Source organism: Coregonus clupeaformis, chromosome 40 (assembly GCF_020615455.1).
Source record: "Coregonus clupeaformis isolate EN_2021a chromosome 40, ASM2061545v1, whole genome shotgun sequence".
NCBI classification, from domain to species: domain Eukaryota; kingdom Metazoa; phylum Chordata; class Actinopteri; order Salmoniformes; family Salmonidae; genus Coregonus; species Coregonus clupeaformis.
Window position 1 is genome coordinate 13276564 of NC_059231.1, and position 19750 is coordinate 13296313.

Consider the following 19750-nt stretch of genomic DNA (forward strand, 5'->3'; position numbering starts at 1 on the left):
TTTCTGTTAGAATGAGTCCCAACCCTGTGGTCCCAACAGTTACAGCAGGGTTCCCCAACTGACGGCCCGCTGTTGGAATGACACCAACCTTGTGAATAGGTGTCCGGACAAGTAATAAATGTGGCCCGTGGGTGGTTTTATTTGCCCCCCCAAAGTTTTCGGAGCAAAAAAAATGTTTATTCTTACATTTTTAAATTTTAATTGTTGTACATAAGACTGTAAAAACACCAGGAAATCATCTCCAAGTGATTTACATTTTGGAAATCTGTTCCAAAGTATTCCCATGCATAATAGAGAGACGTGATCGTATACAAATAATAATAATTAATAATAACTGATTGGATTTATATAGCACTTTTCTACTAACTGAGGTACTCAAAGCGCTTTACATAGTAAGAGGGAAACACCTCATCCACCATCAATGTGTAGCACCCACCTCAGTGATGCACGTGACCATTTTGTGCCAGAACGCTCACCACACATCAGCTATCAGGTGGAGAGGTGAGGAGTGATATATGCCAATTAGGAATGAGGGGGATGATTAGGTGGCCATGATGGAATGGGGCCAGGTTGGTAATTTAGCCATGACACCGGGGTGAACACCCCTACTCTTACAATAAGTGCAATGGGGATTTTGAATGAACACAGAGAGTCAGGACACCCGTTTTAACGTCCCATCCGAAAGACGGCACCCTACGCAGGGCAATGTCCCCAAATGTAATCAAGGTTTGAAATGATTATGCTTTCGTCAAATATTATATCTGTTTGGGCTTCTTGCGGTCAATTTGCAGTCTAGAAATGCTTTTTATTATGTTCCTGCCCCACGACCATCCGATCAAGAAAAAAATGGCCGTGGCTGAATCTAGTTGATGATCCCTGAATTACAGTATGTTGCTCTGTCATAGAGTGTGTATAGGAATGACACAAACCTTGTGAATAGGTGTCCGGACAAATAATAAATGACCGTCTCCTAGAAAGAAAAATACTGGACTATAAAAACAACTTGTTCAAACATCTTTGGCACAGACAGTAAATAGCCTATTTCACTACAAGTACACCTTGATTTGTTATACATCATTTGCAATTCTTATTTGTTCATATTGTTCTTCTTTTTGTTTGATATATTATATATTGTTATACAATATATTATAGTATATACACTACCAGGTCAAAAGAGGATAAGTTCATTAGAGTTACCAGCCTCAGAAATTGCAGCCCAAATAAATGCTTCACAGAGTTCAAGTAACAGACACATCTCAACATCAACTGTTCACGGAGGACTGTGTGAATCAGGCCTTCATGGTCGTATTGCTGCAAAGGAACCACTACTAAAGGACACCAATATGAAGAAGAGACCTGCTTGGGCAAAGAAACACGAACAATGGACATTAGACCGGTGGAAATGTGTCCTTTGGTCTGGAGATTTTTGGTTCAAACCGCCGTGTCTTTGTGAGATGCAGTGTGGGTGAACGGATGATCTCCGCATGTGTAGCTCCCACCGTAAAGCATGGAGGAGGAGGTGTTATGGTGTGGGGGTGCTTTGCTGGTGACACTGTCTGTGATTTATTTAGAATTCAAGGCACACTTAACCAGCATGGCTACCACAGCATTCTGCAGCGATACGCCATCCCATCTGGTTCACGCTTAGTGGGACTATCATTTGTTTTTCAACAGGACAATGACCCAACACACCTCCAGGCTGTGTGAGGGCTATTTTACCAAGAAGGAGAGTGATGGAGTCCTGCATCAGATGACCTGGCCTCCACAATCCCCCGACCTCAACCCAATTGAGATGGTTTGGGATGAGTCGGACGGCAGAGTGAAGGAAAAGCAGCCAACAAGTGCTTAGCATATGTGGGAACTCCTTCAAGACTGTTGGAAAAGCATTCCAGGTGAAGCTGGTTGAGAGAATGCCAAGAGTGTGCAAATCAGTCATCAAGGCAAAGGGTGGCTATTGGAAGAACCTCAAATATAAAATATATTTTCATTTGTTTAACACTTTTTTGGGTTACTACATGATTCCATATGTGTTATTTCATAGTTTTGATGTCTTCACTATTATTCTACAATGTAAAAATAGTAAAAAATAAAGAAAAACCCTTGAATGAGTAGGTGTGTCCAAACTTTTGACTGGTACTGTATTTCTAAACTTATATTGTTAAAATACTGTATATTATTGTCATACCATTTAATTTTTTTGCAACTTAAGTTAGGATGATTTCCATGCTCTGCTGCTCTTTCATATTTCAAAAATCATAACAAAATATTTGAAATACAGTATTGCATTGAACACATTTGTGAACACATTGCCACTTGCTCTGCCGTACAATACTTTTACCAACACAACCAAATGAATATGCATTAGTAAACATGCTGCTGACATTCTAGCAGATCCATTTGCTCCTGCCTATCAGCTGATAAAGTGGCACTATTTGGATAGGAATTGGCATTATGGGAAACGTGAAGCACAAACAATGAATAACCAGGAACTGACTTGTACAGTGGTCAGTGGTGTTAATAGTAGGGAAATCCAATTTCTGTTAGGCCCTGAAGGGACTGTTTGGTAGTTACTACTACAGCTATAATTTAAAGGTATCTGAAAATAATTATTGGCTATAAAGAATTGTGTCTTTCTTTAATGGTGAGTTTTTAGCCTTTACACAGTTACCTCTCCCTCATTTGAGAGAGCGGCCGGCCCGGCAGGTCAGGGGGGCCATTCTGGCTTCAGCAGCTGCTTAGCATTTTTACACCATAAGCAGAATGTGATGTCTTGGCAGTGAGGCACAAAAAGCATAAACCTGAAACCACCCACACCTCCATTCTGTCTTGGTCATTTCCCCTTTCTATGTTTCCTTCCATTTATAGAATACTGTTCGTTGGTGTTTTCCTATCAAAAAACAGCCCTGTCCTGTTAGTTTTCATTAGAACAAGTTGGTGTGAGACTTTATGGCTCTCCCTAACTTGGATTTAGGGACCTGCAGCTGTCCCCGGCTGACATGTGAGCCAGGCCAGTAGGACAGAAATGGCTTGCTTGTATAAATCACATCTCCATCCCCTCTGTGTTCGTTGACCAAAATAACCCTCTTCGGTGTATCAGTGGCGGGGGCTGAGCAAGGCTGGGAGGGGCAGGGGACATGGAAACCCATTCCTGCTTTCTACAAATAGGACAGACTCAGTCAGGTCCTGGTTCCTCAAACCTCAACCATAGGGTTGGGGCCTAGGGGCCTTTCAATACAAATGGACTGAATCAGGAACATTTTGCTTTTGTTTACAAACATTCGTTTATAGGCCCATTTCTCCATAATGCATATGGGAAGAGTGCAAAAAGGTTTTTACAAGTTTTTTATTTTGGTAAAAATAAACATATCCTATGACAGCTAAGATACTGCTATAGTGAGTTCTGATGCTGCTATAGTTACAAGCTAAAATAAATACATTGTCCGTACAAACAATACAAATAATGTTTGTAATTTTCTCATATTTGGTTGTTTTTATTCATATCATCCTGTAGTGTTTGATCGAAATATTGTATAAAAATATACCCAGAAATTGTGAGGTGATGGATGGTATAAATATATTAAAATAAAGTATTTACTTAATTATTCACAAAAATCCTATAAAACGCATGGTAGAAAGAGCGTGTGGTTGAGAGCAACGATCACACTCAACTCACACAGCCGGTCATGAAAAATGTTTCTAAATGACAGACACTCTGGCAAAATGTTTACATTTATTATTTTGACAAGATACACCAAGATTATGTAAGCTTCGTGCATTACTTTTGTAAAGTGAGTTTCATTCCCCCTTCCTGCCTATGCCCATCCAAGCAGTCAAGTCAAGTGAGGCAAATGTAGCTTATTGTATTTTGACAGCGCCTCATGCGTGGAAAGATAACGTGACTGACTGCGAGTGCAAGCTCTTCCAAAGAACTTGGTTGCAGACAGAATACAGACTGGATGAAAGCCTTTCTTTGCATCAAGAACAGTACATGATTAGTGAGTCCACTCTATGAGTCCAATCCTGGCAGTGTGGTGCCAGGACAACAACCTCTCCCGCAACGTGTTCAAGACAAAGGACCTGATAGTGGACTACAGGAAAAGGAGGGCAGAGCATGCCCCCATCACATCGATGGGGCTGTGGTGGAGCAGGTCGAGAGCTTCAAGTTCCTTGGTGTCCACATCACCAACAAACTATCATGGTCCAAACACACCAAGACAGTCGTGAAGAGGGCACGACAATGCCTATTTCCCCACAGGAGACTGAAAATATTTGGCATGGGTCCTCAGTGCCTCAAATAGTTCTAAAGCTGCACCATCGAGAGCATCCTGAATGGTTGCATCACCGCCTGGTATGGCAACTGCTCGGCAGCCGACCGCAAGGTGCTACAGAGGGTAGTGCGTACAGCCCAGTACATCACTTGGGCCAAGCTTCCTGTCATCCAGGACCTCTATACCTGGCGGTGTCAGAGGAAGGCTCTAAAAATGGTCAAAGACTCCAGCCACCTTAGTCATAGACTGTTCTCTCTGCTACCGCACGGCAAGTGGTACCGGAGCGCCAAGTCTAGGTCCAAAAGGCTCCTTAACAGCTTCTACCCCCAAGCCATAAGTCTACTGAACAGTTAATCTAATGGCTACCCGGACTATTTGCATTGACCCCCCCTTTTTTACACTGCAGCTACTTGCTACTATGCATAGTCACTTTACCCCTACCTACATGTACATATTACCTGAATTACCTCGACTAACCTGTACCCCCGCACTTTTAATCGGTACCGGTACCCCCTGTATATAGACTCGTTATTGTTATTTTGTTGTGTTACTTTTTTTAAACTTTAGTTTATTTAGTAAATCTTTTCTTAATCTTATTTTTCTTAAAACTGGATTGTTGGTGAAGGGCTTATAAGTAAGCATTTCACGGTAAGGTCTCCACCTCTACGCAGACGACACCATTTTGTATACATCTGGCCCTTCATTGGACACTGTGTTAACAAACCTCCAAACGAGCTTCAACGCCATACAACACTCCTTCCGTGGCCTCCAACTGCTCTTAAACGCTAGTAAAACTAAATGCATGCTCTTCAATCGAACGCTGTTTGCACCCGCCTGCCAGACTAGAATCACTACTCTCGGCGGGTCTGACTTAGAATATGTGGACAACTACAAATACCTAGGTGTCTGGTTAGACCGTAAACTCTCCTTCCAGACTCACATTAAGCATCTCCAATCCAAAGTTAAATCTAGAATCGACTTTCTATTTTGCAACAAAGCCTCCTTCACTCATGCTGCTAAACATGCCCTCGTAAAACGGACTATCCTACCGATCCTTGACTTCGGCAATGTCATTTACAAAATAGCTTCCAACACTCTACTCAGCAAATTGGATGTAGTCTATCACAGTGCCATCCGTTTTGTCACCAAAGCCCCATATACTACCCACCATTAATACTAAATTATAATTGTAATTATTTTGCACTATGGCCTATTTATTGCCTTACCTCCATAACTTACTACATTTGCACACACTGTATATAGATTTTCTATTGTGTTATTGACTGTACTGTTTGTTTATTCTATATGTAACTCTGTGTTGTTGTTGTTTTTACCGCACTGCTTTGCTTTATCTTGGCCAGGTCGCAGTTGTAAATGAGAACTTGTTCTCAACTGGCTTACCTGGTTAAATAAAGGTGAAATAAATAAAAAATATATACATTAAATAGAAATTCGCCGCATTGACAAATACAATTGGATTTGATTAGATTTCAACGTTATTTGTCATAAACATCTGCCATTTGCTAACAACTACCATAGCAAACTAACAAGTTATTCAGCTAGCTAGCTAAACAAATGTTCAACATTAGCCATGATATAGCACCCCACAAATACATTAGCATCAGACATGATTCATACATAAGACGTTTGCTTTTATAAGCTATACATTCACAGCCACTATAGCTAGCTATGTGCACAACAAAATGTTTCAAAATACTCATTAGCATCCAGAGGGACTTACTTTTTTTGTACCTGCTGCTTGTTAATTTTACATTACTGGCATTTAATGTTTTTGCAACATTAGGCCTGCCTACAGCATCCCAACTATAAGAAGTAGAAGATAAATGACATGAAGGAGAAGCACTGTATGCAATAGTGTCACGGATTCTGCCGAGGCTGCCCCTCCTCCTTGCTCGGGCAGGCTTCGGCGTTCGTCGTCACCGGAATACTAGCTACTGCCGATCTATGTTCTATGTTTCTATGTTCTACCTTGTTGTCTGATTGTCACGCACCTGTTTCCCATTATGTGATTACTCCTTCCCTATTTAACCCGGTGGCTCCCAATGTGTTTTGTGCGTGTTTGTTTTTCATTTCGTGTGTCGTTGGTGAGCGGGTTTGTTCCTCCCTGTGTGGAGGTATCTTGTATTGATTTCTTTACTTATTCAGTAAAGTACGTTTCATAGAGTTCTGTGTCCTGCGCCTGACTTCGATCCACCGCATTACACTGACACTTGTGACAAATAGGCAGCGCTTTCCACATGGTCGTTGATGGATACAAGCACTCATCTGATGACGGAGTGTGATATGGAGCGTGGAAGTTATGGAGTGCTGACTCAGTGCAGATAGTCCGGTGTCAGTCCCCTAATCTTTTGGCTGACCCGGAAATATGACATAGGATGATGATACTTTCACAGCATCTTAGCATTTACTAGTGATGGGCACTGATATGGAAAATCTACAGTATGTCGATATCAGTTGCATTTTTTCGATAGAATAACGATTTACACTGAATATACCAAACATTAAGAACACCTTCCTAATATTGAGTTGCACCCTCAGAACAGCTTCAGTTCATTGGGGCATGGACTCTACAAGGTGTCGAAAGCGTTCCACAGGGATGCTGGCCCATGTTGACTCCAATGCTTCCCACAGTTCTGTCAAGTTGGCTGGGTGTCCTTTGGGTGGTGGACCATTCTTGATACACACGGGAAACTGTTGAGTGTGAAAAACTCAGCAGCGTTGCAGTTCTTGACACAAACCGGTGCGCCTGGCACCTACTACCATACCCCGTTCAAAGGCACTTAAATATTTTGTCTTACCCATTCACCTACCTACTGAATGGCACACATACACAATGTCTCAATTGTCTCAAGGCTTAAAAATCCTTCTTTAACCTGTCTCCTGCCCTTCATCTACACTGATTGAAGTGGATTTAACAAGTGACATCAATAAGGGATCATAGCTTTCTCCTGGATTCACCTGGTCAGTCTATGTCATGGAAAGAGCAGGTGTTCTTAATGTTTGGTAGACTCAGTGTATATCGGTTTTAAAAAAAAACAACATTGCAATTGTATGAATGTTCACTTTTCTGTTCACTTCCACGGCTCTGTGATGTCCGTACAACTTCTTGCTGATTGCCCATTAGGCCAGGTGTAAATGTTCTGAGAGCCTTTACCTACCTGACCTGTCTGAATTCAGTGGGAAGCCCATCAACCATTGATGGCCCATTTGCAGGCAATTCAGTATGCTGAGTTGAAAGCCTGTGAGAAGTTTGGTGAGAGGGTTTTGTGCATGGAGGATCAGTCATGTAGCTTTTTTACATTATAAAAAGGAAGGAAAATACAATATTACTACATGCTTTTTTTCCCATGTATCTATCAAACGATATCAATAGCATATTGAATTATCTATATTGCTCCCCTCCACTAGCATATACCCACTGTTTTATTTACCACTACATTGCTGGACATCATCTTCCCGTGCCCTGCACCCATACGTATCTTGGCTTTTATTGACAGTGCTTTTTAGAGTATGTCGTTTCATATGGATTCCAATCCCAGGTCAGTTGTGTCAGGGATGGACTGTGTTACAGAGGTGCAATTTACTATATCTACAGAGTTGATTCAGCCTGCTAGTAATTGCGCCGGAGAAGATGGCTGCCGTTTTACAGCCCTCTAACCAATTGTACAATTATGTGTGTTTTTTCGCGTTATTTGTAATTTATTCTGTACATAATGTTTCTGCCACCGTCTCTTATGACCAAAAAGAGCTTCTGGATATCTGGACAGCGAATACTCACCTTGTATTGGACGAAGATTTTTTCTTCAACGAGTCGGACGCGAAGGATATCCTACAGACACCCGACAAGGCCCAAATCCCCGTCATTCGCATGAGAAAGAGACGGAGATATCGTGAACGTAGGTCGGGATGCCTTGTAAGGATCCGACGGCGAGCGAGTAAAATGCCTCTTCCATCAATCCTATTAGCCAATGTTCAATCATTTGAAAACAAATTGGACGACCTACAATTACGATTATCCTACCAACGGGACATTAAAAACTGTAATATCTTATGTTTCACCGAGTCGTGGCTGAACGACGACATGGACAACATACAGCTGACGGGATATACGCTACATCGGCAGGATAGAACGGCTGACTCCGGTAAGACAAGGGGTGGTGGTCTGTGTATATTTGTAAACAACAGCTGGTGCACAAAATCCAATACTAAGGAAGTCTCAAGGTTTTGTTCGCCTGAGGTAGAGTATCTCATGATAAGCTGTAGACCACACTATTTACCAAGAGAGTTTTCATCTATATTTTTCGTAGCTGTCTATCTACCACCACAAACCGATGCTGGCATTAAGATTGCACTCAATGAGCTGTATAAAGGCCATCAGTCAACAGGAAAACGCTCATCCAGAGGCAGCGCTCCTAGTGGCCGGGGACTTTAATGCAGGGAAACTTAAATCCGTTCTACCTAATTTCTACCAGCATGTTAAATGTGCAACCAGAGGAAAAAAAAACTCTAGACCACCTTTACTCCACACACAGAGACACATACAAAGCTCTCCCTCGCCCTCCATTTGGCAAATCTGACCATAACTCTATCCTATTGATTACTGCTTATAAGCAAAAACTAAAGCAGGAAGCACCAGTGACTCGATTAATAAAAAAGTGGTCAGATGACGCAGATGCTAAGCTACAGGACTGTTTTGCTAGCAGAGACTGGAATATGTTCCCGGGATTCTTCAGATAGCATTGAGGAGTACACAGTCACTGGCTTCATCAATAAGTGCATCGATGACGTCGTCCCCACAGTGACCGTACGTACATACCCCAACCAGAAGCCATGGATTACAGGCAACATCCGCACTGAGCTAAAGGCTAGAGCTGCCGCTTTCAAGGAGCGCTTCTAAGAAATCCCGCTATGCCCTCCGACGAACCATCAAACAGGCCAAGAGACAATACCGGACTATGATTGAATCATACTACACCGGCTCTGATGCTCGTCGGATGTGGAGGGCTTGAAAGCTATTACAGACTACAAAGGGAAGCACAGCCACGAGCTGCCCAGTGACACAAGCATACCAGATGAGCTAAATCACTTCTATGCTCGCTTCGAGGCAAGTAAGACTGAAGCATGCATGAGAGCACCAACATGTTTCAAGCAGACCACCATAGTCCCTGTGCCCAAGGACACTAAGATAACCTGCCTAAATGACTACCGACCCGTAGCACTCACGTCTGTAGCCATGAAGTGCTTTGAAAGGCTGGTCATGGCTCACATCAACACCATTATCCCAGAAACCCTAGACCCACTCCAATTTGCATACTGCCCCAACAGATCCACAGATTATGCAATCTCTATTGCACTCCATACTGCCCTTTCCCACCTGGACAAGAGGAACACCTACGTGAGAAAGCTATTCATTGACAGCTCAGTGTTCAACACCATAGTGCCTTCAAAGCTCATCAATAAGCTAAGGATCCTGGGACTAAACACCTCCCTCTGCAACTGGATCCTGGACTTCCTGACGGGCCGCCCCCAGGTGGTAAGGGTAGGTAACAACACATCTGCCACGCTGATCCTCAACACAGGGGCCCCTCAGGGGTGCGTGCACAGTCCCCTCCTGTACTCCCTGTTCACCCATGACTGCATGGCCAGGCACGACTCCAACACCATCATTAAGTTTGCTGACGACACAAAAGTGGTAGGCCTGATCATCGACAACGATGAGACAGCCTATAGGGAGGAGGTCAGAGACCTGGCCGTGTGGTGCCAGGATAACAACCTCTCCCTCAACGTGATCAAGACAATGGAGATGATTGTAGACTACAGGAAAAAAAAGAGGACTGAGCACGCCCATATTCTCATTGATGGGGCTGTAGTGGAACAGGTTGAGAGCTTCAAGTTCCTTGGTGTCCACATCAAGAAGAGGGCACGACAGTGCCTATTTCCCCACAGGAGACTGAAAATATTTGGCATGGGTCCTCAGTGCCTCAAAAAGTTCTAAAGCTGCACCATCGAGAGCATCCTGAATGGTTGCATCACCGCCTGGTATGGCAACTGCTCGGCCTCCGACCGCAAGGCACTACAGTGGTTAGTGCGTACGGCCCAGTACCTCACTGGGGCCAAGCTTCCTGCCATCCAGGACCTCTATACCAGGCGGTCAGAGGAAGGCCCTCAAAATTGTCAAAGACTCCAGCCACCCTAGTCATAGACTGTTCTCTCTGCTACCACACGTCAAGCGGTACCAGAGCGCCAAGTCTAGGTCCAAAAGGCTTCTCAACAGCTTCTACCCCCAAGCCATAAGACTCCTGAACATCTAATCATGGCTACCCAGACTATTTGCACTGTCCCCCCACCCCCATCCCATCCCCCTCTTTTACGCTTCTGCTACTCTGTTTATTATTTATGCATAGTCACTTTAACTCTACCCACATGTACATATTACCTCAATTACCTCGACTAGCTGGTGCCCCTGCTCATTGTCTCTGCACCGGTACCCCCCTGTATATAGCCTCCCTACTGTTATTTTACTGCTGCTCTTTAGCTGTTTGCTTTTATTATTTAAAAATTAAAATTAAATAAAAAAAATTAAAATGCATTGTTGGTTAAGGGCTTGTAAGTAAGCATTTCACTGTAATGTCTACACCTGTTGTTTCGGCGCATGTGGCAAATAACATTTATTATTATAATATATATATATATTTTGATACATTACTTAGTAACTTCTTATTCAGCTGGGATTTTGAAGGGAATAGTTTAGCAGCGATAGTTCAACCACTTGCAACATGGGAAACCTAGATAGCTATTTATGCAAATCAGCTACTGAAAGATCCCTAATATATAGGACCCAAATATAATGCTGTATAATTATTATAACATATTATAATTATTATTATTATTATTATAACAGAGTTGATTGTGTTGCCAATTTAGTGCTTCTTTGTCACTAGGTCTAGGGATTTGTCAGACCGTCCTAGCGACTTTTTCTATGAAAGTGACAAATTCAGTGACAAATTCAGCTACTGTACATTTTACAATTGCCCCTGGGTTTTCCCTCAGAGTTTTGATAGACCTAAATATAGAATTTATTTTCAGTTTGCCGCGATGAGATTGAAAGAGAGCAGCTGCCTGACTAGGACCAGACCAGACTGTAAGAGCAGCCAGCATTGCTCTGTGCTTCTGAGAGAGAACATGAGGGGAGGGGGCAAAAGGTCACTGATCACAAGCACTGGCAATTTAATTTTGTGACATCATGAATACAGTATCCAACATACAGTATAAAACATTGGAAACCATATCCAAAAATAAACTAATTCTAAACATAAAAAAGCTTTAGCCTATACAACCTTTTCAGGTTTGCAACGTCCTAATGGCGACGTCCTAATTGCAAAAAAAGTCTCAAATTCTGGTGGGGCATTGAATAAAACTTGTGGTTACTGAAGATCCCATGGCATCTTACTGCAAGAGTAGGGCTATTAACCCTGTCCTGAACAAATACTCAACCTGGCCATACCATCATGGCGACCTTATTGTTCCCAGCTTCCAATGCTCATTCACCCCTCACTTCTCCATTGCATTAGCACCTGGATCATTTAATGTTCGCTATCAATTTGCTAGTCGAATAAAACATTTCTTTTTTTCAAGTACATGGTTGGGTTTAATACCAAGTTAATTCAGGCATTGTCCATTATTTTCAAATAGGATGCTTTCAATTTACAGTATATGGTGAATGATCCCATATATATTACTGATTTTACAGTCATTTCTCAATTGACAAAAGTTTATAAAAGAAATAGGATGTCCAGACATATACTTTATGTAATATGCTTGATTCAGAGGTGTTGGGTTAAATGTGGAAGACACATTTCAGTTGAATGCATTCAGTTGTACAACTGACTAGGTATCCCCCTTTCCTTTCCTTGTTGGTTACTATCCTTTTCGTTGTTTCATTTTCAATAAATTATTTCAACATAATATTTCTGAGCTAGATATGAACATGATTCATACAAGTTATGACTAAACCTTACTGGTCAAGACATTCAATGTTTCCCAGAAGATGGATGGTGAACATATTCAAGCAATGTTGTTACCAAAGCAGGTTACAAAACCTAGAGTTATCTAAAACTCAAGTCTTACTTACTTGGCACTAATTATCACCACATATAACCTGCACTAACTCTACTGTACATGTTGGTACAGTACACAACATATTGCCAACAGTTTATATTTTAATTTGTTTCAATCTATGGGATGTAACTATCATGGTGACTAATGGTGTAAATATTGCATTTCTTCCTCTTGTAACAGCGTTAGTCTTTAGTTTGAGTGACAGGGACAGCCACTCTCTCCTTTTGGTCACCAGTTATTTAATGAGTCAGAGTAACTTATTTCTTATACATTAATAAAATATTTGCTTCTGAAGTGTTAAGTTAAGTTAACTCCTTATTAATTATAAGCTTTTATGAAAGAGTAAATTTTAGGACCCAAACAAAGAGCAATGAAACGCTTATCTCCCACCAGTGTGGAGTGAGTGACAGGTGTGAGCTTGCATAAATGGCTCCTTTTCCCATGATGCCTCTGACCTGGGTGGCCAATGGGGAGTGGCAGTGAAGTGATGATGCTGTTTTGTCCCCAAGTATATAAAGTTAAACAACCATATTGGCACTTCTGAGCAGTTGGAGCATTCCCAGCCTTGCCTCAGGTGTAGGGATTTGCAAGGAGAAAAACAGAACTACACAGCTAAGAAACTGTGTGGTTTTGTTTTGGGGGGGATATTTGGGAGGCTCAACCGTTCTCACCTTGGATTTTCTGGAAACATTTCTGGATAAAGAGATAGCTGCTGAGGCTATAGCCATCTGGGCACTGTCCCATCTGTTCAAGGCACCCTTGTGGATACAAGTAAGTCCTTTTTACTTGGTAACCACTGATGCAACATTTCTTATTTCCTTAGTCTTTGTTTACATTGTTTGTTGCTAAACAATAGTTTTAGCAAAAATTGTTCTACAGTATGAACAGTGTTATATTTTAATGTCAAGATTTATAATACTTTGTCACTTACTGTTAATTAAATATGTTTACATTAAATAAGTTGTTGCTGATAACTGCTGTTTTGGATCCCTCAAGGTTACTTTATGGTGCATTTGGATTGGTGCTATGATTCAGAAAGCCCAGAATAGCCCCTGATAGCATTAGAGTGGTGTCCCAGCTGGGGCGCAATGTCTTTTTAAGGGAATCAGCAGCAGGGCTATCAGTTGCACCTCCAGTTATGTGCCACATGGTGACTGTCAATCAAACAAGCAGGGGGACAGATTATTTTTGGAGACTGCCATATCTGTCGCTCAGATTCCTATCTTGAAATATCTCAAGATAATTCAGTTTTGTACAGGTTTTTCATGAATGCTGATTTCTGATGATACTTGACATGCTGGTCATACTTTTTTTTATGTATTGGAAAAACATGTATTTATGGTGGTCATAAACCCCCTAAGACAGGGGATTTGAGCAGGCCCTCCCATAGGAATTCATAGGAGTTAAATATTTCTGCTTTATCACTTGGATCAGCCTACATTTAAACCCGTGACATTATGATACTCTCAAAGCAATTCTTATAGCCTAATGTGTAAATGTAAAATAAGGAAGCTGTTTGTTTTTAGATAATGTTTTGACATTGGTAAAGTTCCTTCCTAGTGACAGAGTTGGTTGAGATTTTGACTGACAGGGACAGTCTGGCAGTGCCACTTCAGTTACAGCAAGGCCGTGGTATCAAAGTGAGCTTACAGAAGGGCTGCCTGTGATAAAAATACATTGCCCTCAATTTGATGTTTAGATAGATATTCTGGTGGTGTTTTGGATTCATTCTGTTGTTGTAGTATATGTGGATGCAATGTCATGACCAGAAATGTCTCAGATTAATGTCTCAGACAGGGACATGTGTGTGCACCTGGCCTTTGCCATTTGCTTGACATAAAACATTCTTTTTTTCTCTCTATTATGTTTTAATCACAGGCTGATAATAGCCTAGCCATTGACACTCAATTGGGATAATTCATTAATATATTGATGTTGACATTTCATTGTTGCATGGAAGTAGGCCTACACAGCCTGCATGGAAGTGTCTCAGAGACTGTTTCTAAAGATGAATATTACATTTCCATATTGGATATCTCACTGCTCTGAATAAGAGCTGATCGAGGAAGTTGTTGAGCCAGGGCAGATTTTTACTTGGGTAATTTATAAAACATTCAGAATGAATTTACTAAACGTTTTGTGAATTGTGACTATGGTGAAGTAAATTTATTTAAATGTTATAAAATGTAGCCTATGTTCTCTGTGCTATTGTAGAATAACATGGTTACATAACCTAATTGATTGTCAAACAACATAGGCCTATATAGGGAGGTTTAGGTCACTAGATTCCCGACAAATAATTGTATTTTGTTATTATAATGTACAATTAATTTGGTCTAATTGGTTAAGTTGGATATTGATATCTTGTAAATTGTATAATGTAAGCAGAAACCTGGTACTTGTAATGTAAGCCCAGGCCTGATTCTTCTAGAATGTAGGCCTGGTGCCTGCGAATGTCATGAAATAGGCCTAGCTATTTACGTCCAATCTTGCTCCTATGGTTACATGCATGGTAATGTATTTCTGAACCTGCCAATTGCAATTCTGAACTTTTTATGATCTATTTTAAACATTCTAGTGAAATATAAGACTTAATGGATTGCAGGCTTGTGTTAGTGAGGGCTCTATATTCCCCAATGGGCTACCTAGATTGAGATAGATTATGTGTAGGCCTATTCAACCAAGAATGCAGTATGACTGGGAAAAGTGAGAGTGGAAAACATAGGTTAACTTCCAATTGTTTGGTATGTTAATTTAACAATCAACGCAAAAAGTAGGCCTACATGTCTCTTGGCCATTTCTGTTGTGTAATTACATTGATTGTTAAGTTTAGAGAGGCACTGTAAATTGCCTGTAGGCCTAGGCATTGTAGGCCACATGTTAACTGCCATTGAGTTCCTTCGACATCTGACCATTCGATAAGTCAATTAGTTCTCAACCTGCTGATTGTCAGCCTGCAGTTGTTATTGTCTCGTCTTTGGGCTGTCACTGGGTACTGTGTCCCAGGGTTTGGCCCTAACACCCAGACCCCATGGAGCCTCTGATTTGTGGAACTGACAGACAGTCAAGCTGCTTTGGGCCAGGTGCAGGGAGCATTAGTGATGAGTCCCTCAGCCTCATTTCTCTGCTGCTAAAAATATCCTGTTGCGCTGCTCTCAGATTGTTTCGGAACCTTCATATACTGTATTAAGTAAAGCCATATCACTCAGCTAGATATCAAATAGGTATTGTTGTGAGACCAGGGTATAGACTGCAGATGAAAATGTGCTGTTTAGCTAAATCTGGCACTATTGTGTGGGCCTAATGATATAAATAATAATAATAATATGCCATTTAGCAGACGCTTTTATCCAAAGCGACTTACAGTCATGCGTGCATACATTTTTGTGTATGGGTGGTCCCGGGGATCGAACCCACTACCTTGGCGTTACAAGCGCCGTGCTCTACCAGCTGAGCTACAGAGGACCACTAAATATAATATATATATAATGTCCCTGTTAAATAGCCTTAATTATATAAATAAACATGTAGGCCTAATGGATGTAAGCTATTTTGAATTAGTAGGTTAACGCTGTATTTTCATGTTGTGTCTTTCTTCCAGGGTGCCATCCACAATGTCAACACAGGCGCCAACATTTACACAGCCGCTGCAGAGCGTTGTGGCACTAGAGGGTAGTGCCGCAACGTTCGAGGCTCAAGTTAGTGGTAAGACATTTCATTTTTTCTTGTCACAAAATTCCAGTTGTCTGCAATTCTATTCACATCACACATTTTGACCTAGCCACCGACCATGTTTCAAGAATTTTAGCTACCAATTGATAATCTCAGTCAATTGTTAATTGATTCAAGCAACATTTATTTTAGCACAAGCCAGATAATCTATATGAATACATATTAACATTTGTCAGCAGTATCATTACTAAGACAAATTACAAACTTTACCTCCAGGTAATCCAGTTCCTGAGGTGAGCTGGTTCCGTGATGGCCAGGTTCTTTCCGCTGCCGCTCTGCCCGGTGCACAGATCTCGTTCAGCGATGGCCGCGCTGTTCTGATGATCCCTGCTGTGACAGCCGCACACAGTGGAAGATTTTCTGTGAGAGCCACCAATGGTGCTGGACAAGCCACTAGCACCGCTGAACTTCTTGTTACAGGTGACACGTTGTATTTATTTTACTTGAGACAGTTTTAATAGGTGGTTCTGTTATTGTGTGACACTCAGTAACACAAACGTTCTCTTACAGTGGAGACCGCGCCGCCCAACTTTATTCAGAGACTTCAGAGTATGACCGTAAGACAAGGAAGCCAAGTGAGACTGGATGTTCGTGTTGCAGGAATCCCTACACCTGTGGTAAAGTTCTACAGAGAGGGAGCTGAGATACAAAGCTCTGCTGACTTTCAGATTGTTCAAGAAGGAGACCTTTACAGTTTGTTGATTGCCGAAGCCTTCCCAGAGGATTCTGGAACTTACTCGGTAAATGCTTCAAACAGCAGCGGACGGGCTACCTCTACTGCTGAACTGCTGGTTCAAGGTAAAACTGCATTACTTCTTTGCTTTTGCTCATTAATGATGGGAAACAGGAATCATGTGGCTAGATGAGCAGAGCATGAGCCAAAGCTTACTCATATTGGTATTCATGGTTGGAACTAAAATACATTAGTAAAAAACATTTAAGCAAACATGTAAACTAATGTAATTGAGTATTTCTGTATTTTGAATTCATGCTGTGTCAATAGATTAAATGTTTGTCAAGTATTTATGTTAATTCTAGATATAATTATTTTCCAATGTCCAGGTGAAGAGGTAGCAGTCCCTGCTAAGAAGACAAAGACTGTTATGTCAGCATCTTCTCAGATGATGTCTTCTCAGACCCGCCAGACCAGAGAGACCAGAGTAAGAGTCTACTGTAGTCTTAGTCCAAAGTCATAAATAAGCTTTTAAAAAAGTGAACCCAGTGAGAAAAACTGGTTGAAAAGACATCATTTCAATCTGTTTTTCCATTGAAATGTATTTTCAACCAGTTTTGCTCACTGGGAAGTATACCTTTAACAATAGAAAATGCTATAATAGATATTCAATCTTGCTTACTCCTACTTACTTTTTCCTGTTTCATTTCAGAGAGTGGAGTCACATTTCCAGTCCAGCTCTATGATGGAAATGCGTGTTGAAGGTGGTGTAGTGAGCCAGACATTGGCACACAAGACACCCCCACGTGTGCCTCCAAAGCCAACCTCAACCTCCAAGTCCCCAACACCACCATCTCTTGCAGCCAGGGTTGCAGGGGGACGTCATCAGTCACCATCACCTGTGAGACATGTCAAGGCGCCCACTCCGGCCCCTGTCAGGTAAGACATTTGATCTTCATCCTATTGGAATACACATGGCTGGTTTCCTGGACTCAGATTACGCCTACTCCTGGACTACAAAGCATGCTCAATGGGGATTCTTTATTCAAAGCGCTTTGCTTGAAGACTAGGCTTAATCTAGGTCTGGGAAACCGACTCACATTGCTATTGTAGTAGACTTCAAACTCTTAAATTTGTGTCTATTCTCAAATAACTTGTATGTGACTGTTTTCCATTTTCAGGTCTGCCTCTCCCATTTCTTCCTCAAGACTGTCTGTGTCACCAATCAGACCAGTAAAATCCCCACTGACCACACGCAAACAAGTATCCCATAGTCCAGATGTGCCTCCACCATGGAAGCAGGGAGAGGGATTAGTGGCAGAGTCCAGCTACAGCATGACTGCTGCCTCTAGTGCCACCCATGTCCAGACTTCTGCCACCCATGTTCACATGGAGCAGCACTGGGAGGGCTCTTATGGATTGAAAACGACTGGTGCTGCTGTATCTGGTGTCGCTGTGAGAGAGGTAAGGAGATCACCATCTGGGCCGCTCAACTCTGTGGGAGTGGAGCCATCTAGTGGTTTACTGTGGAAGTGGAGCCATCTAGTGGTCGACTGCAGGGTTTCCCAAACTCCATCCTGGGGAGTTTGCCCTAACACTACACAGCTGATTCAAATAATTAAAGATTGATGATTAGTTGATTACTTGAATCAGCTGTGTAGTGCTCGGGCAAAAACCAAAACGTTTGGGAAACCCTTGTCTACTGTGTTAAGTGTGAATGACTCTCTTGGCTTATTCCTTTTTAGCTCCTTGTGGAGCAAAGAGCCTCCATAGATGTGAATATGGCAAATGAATGGTTACACACAACATAATGTTTCAATGAGCATATAACTAAATAGATATGTTGACTTTTTGTCATCCGTGTGATATGTTTTCCTTGTTCAATATTATTACTGTGATCAATAACAGAATGTTTAAATAGGAGCAAATTACTACACAGATATTACTGGTAGTCATCCATGTGATACGTTTTCCTTGTTCAATGTTCTTGTATGATGTTCATGCGTTTGATTGCTTCCTAATCACACTAACATATGACAGTGCCAGCAGTATTATCCGGATGATAAAGTGATCGCTGTAGCTACCGTGGTAGCAGCGGTGGACCAGGCACGTAGCCGCAACCCCCTGTCTGTAGATGGATCCTGCACACAGACAAGCTCTGCTGCTGTGTTTATAGCACCAATACAGGAGCAGGTAGTTTAGAAATAAAACCCTCTCCCCTCCATAGGAGCTATAGGAGTACGGGCTCATTGTAATGGCTGGAATGGAGTAATGGAACAGAGTCAAACATGTGGTTTCCAAATGTTTAATGTGTTTGATATTGTTCCATTCCAGCCATTACAATAAGCCTGTCTTCCTATAGCTCCTCCCACCAGCCTCCTCTGATATCCACCTAGTTACTCTACTCATATTTAAAGTTTCCCCGTCATATTTTGAGTGTCCCTATTGACTTTCCCCATCAATCTCATGCTGCATAAAATAATTTGCAACTCTTTTGCAATTTTCTACCTTCTGTACTTCTTGCACGAGTCATTGTCCATATCCATCCAAGATATGCGCATTACCCCCACATCCCAATATATTTAATATGAATGCTGACGAGGAAACAAACCGTTTCAACAACCTTTTATTGCTGTTTGGCAACATTTAGCATACACCAGACATCATGAAAACAACAACAGCAACCAAGGCAACAGTGGTGGCAGCAGTTGTTAAACAGGCTAGTGAAGCAGAAGGAGCAACCGTCGGCACTGAGATCCAACATGGAGATAATATGGGAACCTTCACTGCTTCAAGTATGGTGGTGACTACTGAGGAGCAGGTAGCACAGGTGTGATGATGACACACCGAGTGGCACAGTGGTCTAAGGCACTGCATCGCAGTGCTAGCTGTGCCACTAAAGATCCTGGTTCGAATCCAGGCTCTGTCGTAGCCGGCC

At 41.8% G+C, this 19750-nt stretch overlaps 1 protein-coding gene across 1 annotated transcript in view; it reads left to right on the plus strand.

Annotated features, from left to right (window-relative positions):
- Positions 1–12966: 12966 nt before the first annotated feature.
- ttn.1 (titin, tandem duplicate 1) overlaps positions 12967–19750 on the plus strand; it is a 170851-nt gene continuing 164067 nt past the window's right edge. Inside the window, exons 1-7 of the mRNA XM_045212083.1 lie at positions 12967–13178; positions 16009–16112; positions 16356–16559; positions 16650–16937; positions 17202–17299; positions 17525–17751; positions 17994–18276. Coding sequence (XP_045068018.1) covers positions 16022–16112; positions 16356–16559; positions 16650–16937; positions 17202–17299; positions 17525–17751; positions 17994–18276 — 1191 coding nt within the window. The 5' untranslated portion in view covers positions 12967–13178; positions 16009–16021. The remainder of the gene's footprint in view (positions 13179–16008; positions 16113–16355; positions 16560–16649; positions 16938–17201; positions 17300–17524; positions 17752–17993; positions 18277–19750) is intronic.